The sequence below is a fragment of the Diceros bicornis genome, chromosome 13 (genome assembly GCF_020826845.1).
Source record: "Diceros bicornis minor isolate mBicDic1 chromosome 13, mDicBic1.mat.cur, whole genome shotgun sequence".
Lineage (NCBI taxonomy): Eukaryota > Metazoa > Chordata > Mammalia > Perissodactyla > Rhinocerotidae > Diceros > Diceros bicornis.
In genome coordinates this window covers 23,279,530-23,293,236 of record NC_080752.1, presented here as the reverse complement: position 1 = coordinate 23,293,236, position 13,707 = coordinate 23,279,530, and the positions used below count along the sequence as shown (strand labels likewise).

At 61.7% G+C, this 13,707-nt stretch overlaps 1 protein-coding gene across 4 annotated transcripts; it reads right to left on the bottom strand.

Moving 5' to 3' along the window:
* Positions 1 to 946: 946 nt before the first annotated feature.
* On the bottom strand, positions 947 to 7,497 carry TNFRSF14 (TNF receptor superfamily member 14). Of its 4 annotated transcripts, none has more exons than XM_058552696.1 (8): positions 7,098 to 7,497; positions 5,994 to 6,102; positions 5,358 to 5,420; positions 4,000 to 4,217; positions 3,750 to 3,856; positions 2,675 to 2,835; positions 1,540 to 1,571; positions 947 to 1,324 (listed from the first exon to the last, which is right to left on the bottom strand). In XM_058552696.1, the coding sequence occupies exons 1-8, from the start codon at positions 7,164 to 7,166 to the stop codon at positions 1,124 to 1,126; spliced, it is 960 nt and encodes a 319-aa protein (XP_058408679.1). In that variant the 5' UTR covers positions 7,167 to 7,497; the 3' UTR covers positions 947 to 1,123. The 4 variants fall into 4 exon arrangements, with proteins under 4 accessions (XP_058408679.1, XP_058408678.1, XP_058408681.1 ...); XM_058552695.1 differs by having other exon boundaries at positions 5,358 to 5,483; positions 7,098 to 7,495; XM_058552698.1 differs by having other exon boundaries at positions 3,750 to 3,840; positions 4,000 to 4,155; positions 7,098 to 7,487.
* Between the last annotated feature and the right edge of the window lie 6,210 nt (positions 7,498 to 13,707).

Sequence of the window (13,707 nt, the reverse complement as noted above, 5' to 3'; positions counted from 1 at the left end):
TCGGTGCAAACTGTGCTGCCGCGTGGTCAGTGCACCTGCACACAGATCTGTGTCTCAGCTCCGTGTGTGTCTCTGAGAGACGTGTGTCCAGAGGTGTGGGGATATGACTCCTGACTCGTCCCCTGTGAATCCTGGAAGCAATGATACCCCAGTGACAATGAGCACACCAGCCGCCCACTTGTGTTGGTTTCTAAATACCATCCTCCATAAAAACGGCCAGGGCTCCATGGAGAAACATCCGGTCCCAGGACTGGGGCAGGGAAAGAACCAGAGAAGCCTGGAACATCCTGCTGGGCCAGAAATTAAAGACAGGCTCGTGGAATGATAGGGATATGTCAAAGGAATCCAGGAGCCATTATAAAGGGACTCCTACTGGTAAGAGCAGGGACGATTTGAGCACCGACGTAGAGAGTAATGGAGTAGAACCCAGAAGTAGAATCAGAAACCAGGAGATCCTCATGAGGTCAATGCATCAGTGAATGAATGAATGAATGAATGAAAGGGGAAAGTTCTTTCCAGTGGAATGCCATTGTTCAGGCAAGAAAAACCAACAGATAATTGCTTGATGAGAAGTGGGTGATGTTATAGTCTCAAAGCTCCTCGCAACACAGTCATCGACACGTCCTGTCGGTGCTTCTCGTGATCTCTCAGAAAGTTTGAGGAGAAACAGAATATTTACATACTCTCAAAGCATCTCCCCAAAATATACTTTTTTAATAACAAATGAAAAAATGGGGCACACAACTCCAATTTAAAAATGTGTTCCAAATGTGATATTCACATAATGCCACATTCATGGCCTGTCCCGTCCAGTCCCAGCCCAGGAGGTAAGTGCCCACGGGCCCAGCCCACAGAGGAGCAAGCTGAGGCTCGGAGGACCGGGGAGCAGGCAGGGCATGGAGCCAAAAGTGGTTGTGGCCGTGTCCTCACAGTGCTGGGTCAGCGCGGGGTCAGCGCGGGGTCAGCACAGGGGTGAGTGGAGGGCTCAGGACACGAATGTGATTGGTGGGGAGGTGTGTGGGGTCCATAAAGCCCCCTGAGCAGTGGCCTGTCTCTCCCTCTGCTGGACAGAGTCTGAAGCAAGCCCCGGAGTGGGTCCCGTTGGCTCTCCTGGTCCCCACGTTCAGCCCTTGAGGGCCTGGCAGCTTTCAGCAGGCGCAGTCTGAGATTTCTCAGACGGCTGCACCTGCGGCTGTTGGCCAGCATGTTGGTCCCTCTCAGTGAACATGGATGCTGTCTCCTCCACAGCCACCGTGGTGACATCCGGCATGAGTTGCTGGGCCTGGGCAGCTGTGACTTCCCATTCCGCACGCCGCCGTTTCCACTGCAGGACACATTCAGCGTGAAGACCCTGCTTGGCCTGGCTCCAGCCCACGGGCCTCCTCGTGATGCTCAGGGTCAGCCTGGGTCTCTAGGGGAGGGGTTGTGTCCTCTCTTCCCGAGTTAGCATGGCTGTAGGCTAAGGACTCAGGACCCTCACAGAACTGGGGTCCCACCCGCCCTGCAGTGTCACCTCCACTGGGGGACAAGCAATAATACCTGAGAGAAGACTCTCACCCGAGCGGGTCCCTCTGCAAAACAGAGACACACGCGTCAGGGAGGGGCCCCACAGCAATGAGGGGGCCCACGCTCCCGGTTTCTCGCTGTGTGACCTTCCCTGAGAAACTGACCCTCTCAGAGATAGGGAGACCGATGTGGATGGGACTCCTTGCAGGGCCTGTCCCCCAGGGGGCCCAGGACATGTGAAAAGACATGGGGGCACCCGTGCCCACCTCCCCAGCTGTCAAACCCCGGTCCCTAACTCACCCCAATTTGACCATAACCCAGGGAGAGATGGGGTGCACTTCACAGAGGAGGTGCCACAGAATCTGGGTGAGAAGGGACCCAGGGCCACTGGTCCAGTCTGCTCACAGCCTGGGATGCAGAGACCTCCCAGCAGTCTGGGAGTCCCAGGGGGGAGGACGAAGGATGATTTGCTGACAGCAGCCCGAGAACGTGGGCAACCTCCCCAATCCGGATTTCTTTGCTGAGTGCCTGCTCCCCCTTGGGCATACAGGGGGCTCCCCAATGGCCAGAGCTGGGTCTACACAGCCCGGATCCTGGTGTCCAGCTGGGCCTGGCCCAGGTGAGCTGCCCAGAGCAGGGCAGATAACTGGACGAACAAAGGTCGTGAAGGAACTAATTTGTGAAGGAACTAATGAGCAAAGAATGAATGAATGAATAAATGAACAAATGAATGAACGACAGTCTCTCAGTGGGGACACAACTGGCCACAGCAGGGAGGCTGCTGACCCTCCAACCCCCCCATCCCAGAGGATCTCACCACACCACAGATTCTCCCACTGTCCCTCCAGGGCAGACGGGAGCTCGGGGTCCATGGTGGTGAGTGGGCACAAGGGTGGCAGAGGGCTCCTTGGACAGGGGCTCCTACCCTGCTATCCCCCACCCCTGGGAGAGCCCATGACATCAGGGCTCCCACTCAGCAGGAAGCCCACCATCCCAGGCCAGCAGCATCGGTTCTTCAGAGGGGCCAGGGAATCCTGGAGATGCTCCTGGGGGCCACCCCCTCCCCCAGATTTGAGGGTCTCTCAGACTGTCTCTCAGATCCCTAGAGGGTCTCTGAGCTGTGGGTGCTCGGGCCTGAGCCCTGATAGGACCACATGCTACTGCTCACCAGCCGCCCTTCTGATTTTCATCCGTATCCCGAAGACTACGAGGCCACAAAACACAAACCCGACGAGAACGCCCACAAAAATGCTGAGGCCCCGGGAGGAACATGTGACATCTGTGCTGCTGGTCCCAGGTTTCACTTCCGTCTCAAAGGGGCCACTGCATCTAGGAGAGAAGGTTGGTGGGATCCGGAGCCCGGGGGCAGCAGAAGCAGGATCCTCTTTCGACCCGGGAAGGTCCCTGCTGCACGGCCAGCTCAGAGAGACGCAGGCGCTGCCCGGTGCAGGGGCAGTGGACAGCTCTGGGTGTCAACTCAGGTCTGAATAACTTTCCAAGCCCCAGGGCTGAAAGAAGGAGAGAAGAAAGGAAGAGGAGAGAAACTAGGAGATAAGGAAGGGGAGAGGGAGAGTGAAGAGTGACAGCTGGAGACCGGGACAGGGAGAGGGAGAGATCATGAAGAGAGCTGGTGTCCGGGATGACAGACCGTTAGAGCCAATGCCTCAGACAGGGGGACAGACATGGAGAAGGAACAGGAGGGGCAAGGCAGAGTGGAGAGAGTGGGCCGCTGTACCCCTCCACTGTGGCAGCCACATCTGGTCACCCCAGGCTCCCCCCAGAGACAGCAGGCTCCCCTCAGACACTCTGAGCACCCAGGTCAGATGTGGGCCCCGGAGTGGGCATTTGGGGGGTCCCGCTGCAGCACAAGTGGGGTCCTCACTGTGAGAATCTGCCCTATAGGCTCCCTCAACTCCAGAATCACAGGGACACCTCCACAGCTCTGACACCTGTGACACCACAGAAGCACAGGGGACCAGGGACCAGGGAGCAGCATCCCTGCAGTTCTGCTCCAGGAATAGTCCATCTCCGGAGCCACGTTGCTCCACTCGGCTCTCAGCCAGTGTGATGTGCTGTGTGTGAACCACGGGGTCCCAGCAGGGGCTTCCTGGATGCTGGCACCTGACGGGCAGGGCCAGGGTGCGGCCTGCGGGCCTTCTGCTGGGGGACAGCACTTATCTCCCAGGGGAGCATCGAGGACCACCCCTCAGGAGCATGGGGCTGAGCCCCCCAGGATCACGTACTTGGTCCAGGGCTGGCACTCCCCCAGGGTCCCATTGGGAGAGAAGGTCCCAGGCTGGCAGTCTTCACACACCGTGTCCTGCCACTCGGTGCCTGAGAAAGGAGACGGCTGGGCAGAGGGGGCCTAGGGGCCCTGCCGGAAGGGGAGCTGGCCTTCCCCCTCAGGCTTGGGCCTGGGATCTGTCTCTTCAGAGGGTGCTGGAGGACTGGGGTGCTCTGTCGCTGGGCAGAGGGACCTGGGGCTCGGCTCACCTCTCTCCTGCACCCTCTGGCCCGGTCTGCAGGCAGCATGGGGCCGGCACTCGACACAGTCGTCCCCCTCCTCGCTGACACAGAAGTGGCCTTGGTCGCAGCCACACTCGGTGTTTTCTGTGCTCGAGCACTGCCGCCTGACCACCAGGCCCATGGCTGGGATCCAAGAGAAAGAGCTGAGAGCAGCAGCAAGGGCAGCACAGGCGGTGGTGAGCACTCTGTCCCAGAAGGAGACAAAGCAGAGGACTGGACAGCACCCACAGGCCTGGGGACTCCTGCCTGGGGTCTGAGGAGGGGTTGGTGACAGGACCCCAGGCCAGCACAGCAGCCCTGGTGTGCGTGCCTGGGCCCAACTCTGCCCGCACCCAGGACCCTGACAGCTGTACCCCTGGCTCAGCCAAAACACAGTGCCGGAGGTGCTGGACACAGAGGCGAGTCCCAGAGGGGCTCTGAGGGACATTAGCGGCACAGCGAGCGGAGAAGGGCTGGCCAGCGGGAGGTGGTGGAAGGGTGGCCCCAACAGGGGAGCCGGGGCCTGTGGGGAAACTGAAAGTCTTGCTCTGCCGGGCTGGCAGGAAGTGAGAATGACGGCAGCTGTGGGGCACCCAGGAGGCAGGTCCCGGCCCCAGGCGGCCCACCCCTGAAGACCCGTCCCTCAGAGGGGTTCCCACCCTGCAGAGGACAGTCAGATGGCAGAGACGACAGTGAGAGCCCCTCCTCAGCTGGCAGTGCTGGTGGGGTGACAGCTGGGCCTGGGCCCCCCGTTCCCCTCCTGAGGGACAGCCTCAATGCCATCTGTGCCCCAACCTCAGCCCATTCGGGGTCAGGGATCTGTGGGTGTAGCTCGAGGCCCCGAGCCCCTAAGCCCCACATCATTGAACCCCAAAGCATTCCAGCCCCCACATTTGTCATGCCCTTCCTCCTGGGGTCCCTCCACCCCAACCACCTGCACCAGGCAGGAAGAAGGCCCAGGGTCCGAGCGCTGAGCCCGTGAGGAGGGGCCCCTGGGCGTAGGCTGTGGGGGTGCTGCAGGCTCCTGAGAGCCCACACACTGTGGGGGGCTGAGGCCAGGACCCTGGGCCCACAGGCTGGGGGAGGCAGTGCGGGACCCTCTGGCTCCATTGGGGTTTGCCCCAGGCTTGGGTGCCCCTGAGCTCTGGAGGGTCGGGGTGACAGATGACGGGGGAGAAGACACCAGCCTCCGTCTGGGGAGAGACAGAGAGACCACCCCATCAGACAGCCCTCCTTGGGGATGGGGAGGCCTGGCGCGGGGGCAGCACCGTGGTCCTGAGGTGTGGCTGTGCTGCAGCACCAGGATTCCGGGCTGAGCGTGGTGGTGGTTGGGGAAGCGTGCTCACCTGCGTCACAGACTCGGCACGGCAGACACTCGCTCAGGCCGTTGAGGTGGGCCGTGTAGGTCCCTGGCGTGCAGGGAGCACACAATGTGCCAGTCTGCTCCTCACAGGCCTGCTTCACCCGGTAACCTGCAGCCCGGAGGGTCCACAGCGCTCAGGGCTGGGAGCACCCAACGGGAGCCCGCCCATCACTGCCACCTGGAAGCCCTCAGCAGGTGTGACACCACCCACAGCGCCTGAAGGCCACCTGAGCTCTTCCCCACGCCACACAGCCTGCCCGGCTGCCTCCCAAGAGTAAGCCTGCTTTGGAAGATGTCAGCACGTTCTGGAAGAATGTGGGGGCCTCCTAGGACACCCAGGCCTGACTCTGCCGCAGTGCCCAGTCCAAGTCCTAGTCTTCTGGCCATAAATGGTCACTGCCCCAGCCCACATCCCCTGTGCAGTGCAGCTGTGAGGGTCTCTGGGGAGAGTTGCAGCTGCAGGGGGGCGGCCCTAGGGACTTGAGCCCTCCCCCACCTGTGGCCCCTGCCCTGGGGCCTTCACACCTCCCAGGGAGGCGGCACCATGAACAGAGGGGCTCCAGCCCAGGGAAGGGCGGAGATTCTGCCCACAGCGCTGGCCCCTCGGGGCGACACCTACCTGGACTGCATTTGGGGCAGCACTCGTCCCCTGCTGGATACTCCTCCTCTTTGCACAGGGGCATTGCCAAGGTGTAGCGGGGGGACCCCAGGAGGAGGAGACACAAAGCCTGGGGGACAGACAGGGCATTGGAGGGGAGGAGCAGCCTCAGTCTCACCCTCTGTGAAATGGGGCAGCAGCAGCCCCTGGAGCTGGCAGTGCCCTGGTAGGGATGACACGGGTGGGCCCCAGCAGGCTCTGGGAATTATCCAGGACAACGCCCAGGGGTGAGGTGGGCACCGCCCTGTCTCCTGCCTCTGTTCTCTGGCCTGTCAGTGTGGTAGCCCAACAATTAGGCCACTGCCCTCTCCAGGGACCGCCCCCCAGAAGCTCTGAGCCCCTGTGGGCTGGACAACCTGCCAGCCTCCCTGCTGGCCTGTGCTGGACCCACTGAGCCCTGGGGAGCCAGCAGGGTCAGAGCAGGGATGACTCTCAGGGGCTCACAGGCCTGGCAGCTGAGACAGGCTGTTCAGGGCCCGGGGCTGGGGTGGGCCGTGCTGGGGGCCCTCGTCCCAGGGCTGACTCTGCCTGGCAGTCAGGGGGCCTTCCTGGAGGTAACCGCCTGGGCTGGCAGGGAGCTACACTGACAAGGAAGCTCTGCCCGCTGGCCTGGCTGGTGGACTCCACCCCCAACACACAAACATGGGCTTTATCTCCCAGGACAGGGCAGGGGCTGTGGGTGGAGATTGGGCCCCGGCTGCAGGCTCCACCCAAGGTCAGGGCCCAGCTCAGGCTCCCAAGAGCAGGTGGGCCAGGAGGCACCCTCACCCCGTGGTGAGGCTCACCTTCGTCCCCTGAGCGGGGTGGTGGGGATGGGAACCACAGAGGAGCTTTTCTGCTGTGGTGGGTATGGCTTTCCTGTGCGTCTTCTCCCCCACCCCAGGGGTCAGGGGGACTGGGTGTCAGAGGGCTGGGTCGGCCAAAAAGGGCTGGGCAGCTGGGGGACAAGGGCAGAATGGGGACATCCCAGGGCAGGGACAGGGAGGAGGGAGAATGAGGGGTACACCCGGGGGCAGGAGTGGGGGCGCTGGGGCACAGCTGGACAGAGAGGCTCAGGGGACTCACCAGGCTCAGGGCGTCAGCCTTGGGTGCTGGGCTCCAGGGCGGCGGCCCCCAGCCTCGCGGAGGCTCCATGTCCCTCCTCAGGACCCCTCATTCCCTGGCCGCTGTCCCGGGACCCCTGCCAGCAGGACCAGCTTCAGCACTTGGCCTTCCTGCCGCCTCGTTGTGAGAAAGAGAAAGAGAAAGTGCGGCAGGAGCCAGTGAGGAGGGGTTAGCAGGGCTGTCAGCTCGCAGGAAGTCTTTGTCTCCAGTCCCCAGGTAAGTGCCCTTTGGGCCCACGGAGGCCTGGGGAGCAGGACTCCACAGCGCTAGACTGAGAGGGCCCAAGGCTGGGCTCTGCAGGAAGCAGAACTTGATCCACAGAGCAGAGGGGAGGACAGGGGAGGGGCCTGCAGAGGGAGGTGGGACTCCGCAGACACAGCTTTTGGGCACAGATCCTCCGCCCACGGCAGGAGCCCAGCTTTGCGGCTGGGCAAGTTCTGTGGCGCCTCTCCTGCCCATTAGCAGCCCCCTTGAGTTTCCTATCAAGTGGAGGAGGCCCCCCAAAGCACGTCGGCGTTTCCCCCACTGCTGTGACACGCAGGGGGCCAGCCTGCTGCTCCCTACAGCAAGCGCCAGGAGGAGCCCTCTTTGGTTTCCTGTTACCTGCTTTTATGGAAACCGGGTAACTCTCCCCTCCAAAGAAACCATGCCTCCCAGCAGTGCACCCTGGTGTGTCCCCACCTCTGCCCGGGACTGGGTCAGGCCAGTTTCTACCTGCACATCCCTGACACAGCTCTGCAGAAGGCGACCCTTCCCGACCCCAGGAGGCTGGGGGCACCCTGAGTCCCCAGGAGGGTGAGGGGAGGGGATACTTTGCCATTTTGCCATCCTTGAGCACCAAGAGGGGCTCCCCACTGTGTCCACACCCCACCTGTCCCTGGGAGGGGGTGGGGCTGGGTATTTCTGGCTCCCATCACAGATGGGGAAACTGGGGCTCAGACAGGGCCAGGGCCTTGCCCAGGGTCTCCCGTGTGCAAACTGTGCTCAGACCCAAACCCCAGTCTTCCTGTGTAGATGGGGCTCTCCCCACCTGGGCTTCCCCAGAGCCATGGCCACCTCCAGAGCTGGGGGACAGGACGGCAGGCCTGGGGGAGGGGACCATCATACACACACCTGGTGCCTAAGAGGCAGACTCAGGGGTCTCGTGAGAGGCAGCCCACCCACCCCTGGCGTCCTGGATGGGGAGCAACCCCATCCAGGGTTGAGTCAGCCCCCCAAGCCGCCCTGGCTCTCACATCACGTTTAAGTCCGAGGCCGATGTGATGGGCATGGCACCCCTCTGGCCTCCTTCATCTATGAGGTTGCAAAATCAATTAAAGTGGTGGCTTCCGTCTAATCAGACCCGTCCCAACCCTGATGGGCCCGTCCATCTCCGTAGGCCCCGGCAGGTCCCCTTCAGGCCCTGAGGCTGAGCCCTCAAGGACACAGGAACCACTCCCTCCAGTGAACAGATCGCTGGATGCCCAGCCCAGGCTGACCTGGAGCCCCTTCCTGGTCCTGACATCGGCACAAAATCCTCCTCGAGGGTCGCAGGCACAGACCCCCCCCAGCCCCAGTGAAACCCCACGGCATCTGATGGACGTGACGGTGCCGACTGCACCCGCCTTCTTGTGCCTCTGGTCTGTGGAAGGAGGGTTGTGAGTGCCCCCCTCACGTGGTGTTGGAGCAGGACCCCTGGAGGATGGGGACCCTACCAGAGGGTTCACCGTCCTGCAGGCAGCTGGCATCTGGGGTCAGCCAGGTTTGCCTGGATCTCCTCGGGCAGCGGTCACACGGGGCAGGACTGGCTGTCCGTCACCAGTGTCTTCGGGGTCACTACATAGTTCCATTTCTGGGGTACCCTGGTGGGGAGAGCCTGGGCACAGGGGAAGGAAAAGGGCGGGGTGCCGTCCTGGGGGTGGGGTGGGGACTGACCGTCGTCCTGTTGGCAAAGCTTCCCGGTGCTCAGAGGCAGCGTCCAGCCTGGCCACCATCACCTGGGTATCAGCCCAGCCCCGCAGACTCCAGTGCTCCAAGGCAAGCGGGTGGTCCCAGGGGCTTGGGTGCCCCCGGGAGACCCAGCAGCTCAGGCTCCTGTCCCCACACCTGAGGGCCTGTTAGAGAGTGCCCCCACCCTGCTCCCCCTTGTTCACCCCCTGCCCAAGCGCGGCCTGGGGGTTTCCAACGACGGGGAAGGGGCACCCCCTCTGCACCCTCCGCTCAGCCCTATGAGCCCTGGGGAGTGCTCTAGAATGCTCTGGAAACCCCAGTAGCACACAGCTGCCTCCGAGCACACTGCCGGGGCCCAGGGCAGGGCCTGAGGGTGCCGGGACCACCTCTGCTCCCTGCCATGCTCCCACTGACCCCCAAGTCCTGGGATGCTCCTCCAGGTGGGGGTGTCCAGAAGACAGAGGATGTTCTCCCTACACCTGGTGAGGCCCCCAGAACCCCCCGATCCCAGCTCTCAACCCACCACTCCCATCCAATACATCCTCAGAGACTCTTTCATCCACCCCACCCTGGGCAGGTGGGGAAACTGAGGCATGGCAAGGGGCAAGACTTACCCTGTGAGTTTCAGCCTAAATAGGGAGTCCAATGGCTGGCTGGGCCCTCCGGCTGCCCAGCCCCTCCTCACCCACCCCACATCAAGCCTCACAACGCTGGGTGCTGAGCCCAGTGTCAGGCCCCAAGGGGAACAGGGCGCCCAGCCCAGGATGCTGTCTGTACCAGGTCTTTGCTGAACCATGGCCTCTTCCAGGAGGCTGTCTCTGATGGCTGAGTTTCAAACCGTCCCCCTCCACCCTCACCCAGTCACCCCGGTCTCTTATTGGTTCATTGCCTGCCACCACCCCCTGCCTCATCCCAGAATGCAAATTCCAGTGGCAGGAGTTTTGTGCCCGTTGGAGCAGGGTGAAAACAGCTGGGCTCCAGTCTCACATCACCATTCGCTCCTCACTCACTCATTCATTCACTCACTCATTCAGTCAATCACTCACCTATTCATTCACTCATTCACCTATTCATTCATTCACTCATTCATCCATCCGTTCATTCATTCACTCAGTCACTCATTCATTCACTCAGTCACTCATTCATTTTCTCACTCACTCATTCATTTTCTCACTCACTCATTCATTCATTTGGCACCACTTTTTCAGGCCAGGCCCTGTTCTGGGTGCCAGACTCATCAATGAGAAAATGAGACGGGAGGAGGAGGCTGCAGAAGGGGCTCCTCCCCACCTGCCAGGCCTCCCCATGCCTGGGTGTCACCTCTCCTCCCTCGGCTGTGGCACCCAGGAATTCAGGAGTGCCCCAGAGAGCCACCTGCCTGTCTGAAGCTCCGTGGGGCTCCTGCACCCCATCGTTACCCGGCGGATGCAGGTGGAGCCCACACCCCAGGGCCTCTCCTTCCAATGACCCCTGTGACGTGGGTTGGGACCCAGGACCCCCACCCCTCTCCCGACTCAGCCAGATCCTGTGTCCAGGGACCCCGAGGGCTCCTGCAGGGTGCCCACACCCTCAGGGCCAGGGGAGGGCCAGGCAGGGGCCTCAGAGCGTTCTGTGCATGCCTCCCCTGGGGCAGATGGGGAAACTGAGGCTGGGCCTGGTCAGGGTCACAGACCCTAACCCTGAGGCTGCGCCTCTCCGGGACCCCAGCTAGCTGCAGCTGGAGGAGACTCCATCTCCTTGCTATCCTCCCAAGACTCTCCCCCAGCCCCAGACGAGCCCTCGAAGGGGGCTGCCGACCCCACTGCATCACCCGACACCCTGACCTCCCAGTCAAGACCCCTCCCAATGGCCTCAGGGAATCCCCTGATCACATTGCCTCTCCTTCTGGAGAGGGAGGTTTCCAGGGTCTTCAGGGTGGGAGGGATTGTGAGAACCACGGTGCCCGAGCCCAATCCTGGAGGATGGGAGGTGGGGTCATCCTGGGAGCCCACCCTAAGGCTTCCCCTCCTCTCCTCTGCATTCAAGGCAGCCTCAGCTCCCTGTGCTCTGTGGGAGCCCTGGGCTGGGCAGTGGCCTCAGAGGCAAAGCAGCCTGGGCCCCACCCTCCTGGGGCTCACGGTCTAGTGAGGGAACTGAGTCCAAAAGCCAGAGTTAGCGTCATGTGGTGAGGGCTGGCTCATGGGCAGCAGATGTGAGGTGGGGCTCTGAAGGATGAATAGGAGCTCTGTTGGGGGGACAAGGTGGGAAAGGGCATACTCGGAGGAAAGACATGTGTTGAGCAATGTGGCCGGAAAGTACTTGGGGTCCACCCCTGGTGACGCATGGAGAGGGCCAGGACGCAGAGCTGGCTGAGGCTGGTTCCTGGAGGGGGGCTGCAGACCCCAGGTGCATCCTGTGCACAGGAGACTGCAGTGTTGGGCCGGTGTGGAGGGTGGACAGAGCAGACAGGAGTGTGATGAGGAGGCTTCAGGGGTCACCCAGGCGGGAACCACTGAGGGGTGAGGAGCAGGGCAGGGAGGGCAGAAGGGCGTGGAGAGGGGGCGACCCCAGGGATGCCCAGAGGTGCAGGGTCTGCGGGAGCCTGTCTTCGGCTCTCATGGTGTAGGGTGGGGGGTGGACAGAGAGGACGGCATCTCCCTGGCCTCATGCCTGGGGACAGAAGAGAGAGAACTGGGGGCAGGGGGCAGACAAGGGTCAGAGTGTGCTCGGGCCGCCTGGGACTTCCCACAGGCCCGGTGCCTGTTGGAATCCAAGCTTGTCCTAGGAGCCGAACTGGGGGAGGCGGTGTGGACGCCCAGACCCGGTCTCCTTCAGCTCCAGAGCAGGGTATCAGCTGTCATCTCAGACGTCTCCCCTGCTTCCCAAGCTTGCTGTGCCCCAGCCCCCCACCAGCCCTCCAAACTCCTCGTCCACCACCCCTGCCTCTGCTTCCCCCCGAAATCAGGGCCGTGGGAAGCAGTTGTGTGCCAGGCCTCACCTTGCTGACACCCACACCTCAACCACTTGTGAGGCTGCTTCCAGAATGTTCCTCAGTCCAGGCACACTCCATCACCTTGGCGCCCCCCCGCCCTGGTTCCCCACTCTGTCTTGTCCAGGCAGCAGCTGGGGACCTCACGAGCTGTACATCACACCACGGTCGCCCCCTCCCTGCGCCATCTGGAGCCCCTCACCACACCCCAGCTGCCTGCCCCTCTCCACCTGCCCTGCCCACTCGGCCCAGTCTGGTCTCTCCAGCTCCTCTCCCCACTCTATGCTGCAGCCACACCAACCTCCTTGGGGTCCCTGGTTATTCCAGCTCCTTCCATCCCAGTGCCCCACACAGGCCGTTCCCTCTGCCGGGGGCCTCATCCTGTGGTCTCCCGGTCCTCAGAAATCATCACAGCTCACACCCAGCCTGTGCTCTCTGGCGCTGGGTCCTCACCTAACCTACAGGCACTCCTGCCATCTTAGCCCTCTCAATTACCCTGTGTTTGTAGATGGCCAGGACCCTAGGGCCCATCGCTTTACAGGCCAGGACACCAGGCGGAAAGCTGGGGCCAGGCCAAGGGAGGCCACATCTCCAGTAGGAGCAAAGGAGCATTGGACTGAAGAAGTGGTTCCAGGCACTTAGCCACCACTCAACGCTGCCTCCCTGGTTTCAGCTCAAGGAGAGAGTTCTGGAAGAATGTGGAAGGCAGAGGGCTCCTCCTGCCCCTGGTTCAATGGATAAATGGACGATTCTGGTCCTCGGAACGGGACCGGCACCCAGGGAGCTTTTGGGAGCATCAGGGGCCTCCTGGCTCCATGTTGGGCACGTTGGCCCGGGACCATCGGCCACGAAGAGGAGGAACGTGAGCGTGGGTGTCTGGGAAAGAGAGAAGGGAGAGGAAAGAGCAGAGCAGGCCAAGAGAGAGGAAGGCAAGACGTGCAGATTCACTGAAGATGGGGAGCAGAAAGCTCCTCGTAGGAGCGTCTGCAGGGTCGAGACTGGGCACACGGGAGGCCCAAGGGGACTCGGGCTGGTGAACTAGGCAGGTCCTCCATGGAGCATCAGAGCGACTGTACAGTGGGCCAGCCTTTCTGGAAGGCAGTTTTGGAGTAAATGTTGAATTTCGTAGCTCCTGGCACTATTTGATCCAGGCAATCTCATGTAGGAATTCCATCCTATAAATTCTCATTCAAATGGGGAGAGACGGACTTGTAGGAGAGGACATCAGCCTTTGATGGTGACAGAGAACATGGAAACAACCTAAGTGTCATCTAAGGGGAACTGTCACTGCTGCTTCCAGCCGTGATGGAGTAACACAGCCTGGACTTACCCGCCTGCCCCCAAAGCTGGAAACTGAAAGCCATGAAGCAGCTGCACTCAGAATTGGGCAATAGGGGACCGGGATCCCCAGCAGATCAGGGCCGTCTTCCTGAGTTAAGGAGACAGAGGTCAGGGCTCAGGATGGCTTAAGCAGATGGACACTGCAAGCAGAGTTCCAGAAAGGAGGAAACTACACAGAGAAATAGCTGCAGAGATCGGCAAGGGTCCCCTTAGTGTTCGCTGAGGAACCTGCCGTGCACGTCAGGGATAAAACTCCAAAGTCGGGACAGTGAGCCACCAGGAGCTGTGCACTGAGTGGCTCCAGAGCCCACACAGGGCGGGGGACGTTTGAGT

What these genes read in the sequence shown, in the direction of transcription:
- TNFRSF14 (XM_058552695.1), bottom strand. Translation starts at nt 7,166, where the DNA reads ATGGAGCCTCCGCGAGGCTGGGGGCCGCCGCCCTGGAGCCCAGCACCC. An exon ending in CCAGAGGGTGCAGGAGAGAG is followed by an intron (nt 3,857 to 3,999) that starts GTGAGCCGAGCC and finishes CCCTCTGCCCAG; the next exon opens with CCGTCTCCTTTCTCAGGCAC. An exon ending in GGGTGAGAGTCTTCTCTCAG is followed by an intron (nt 1,325 to 1,539) that starts GTATTATTGCTT and finishes TGTGTCCTGCAG; the next exon opens with TGGAAACGGCGGCGTGCGGA.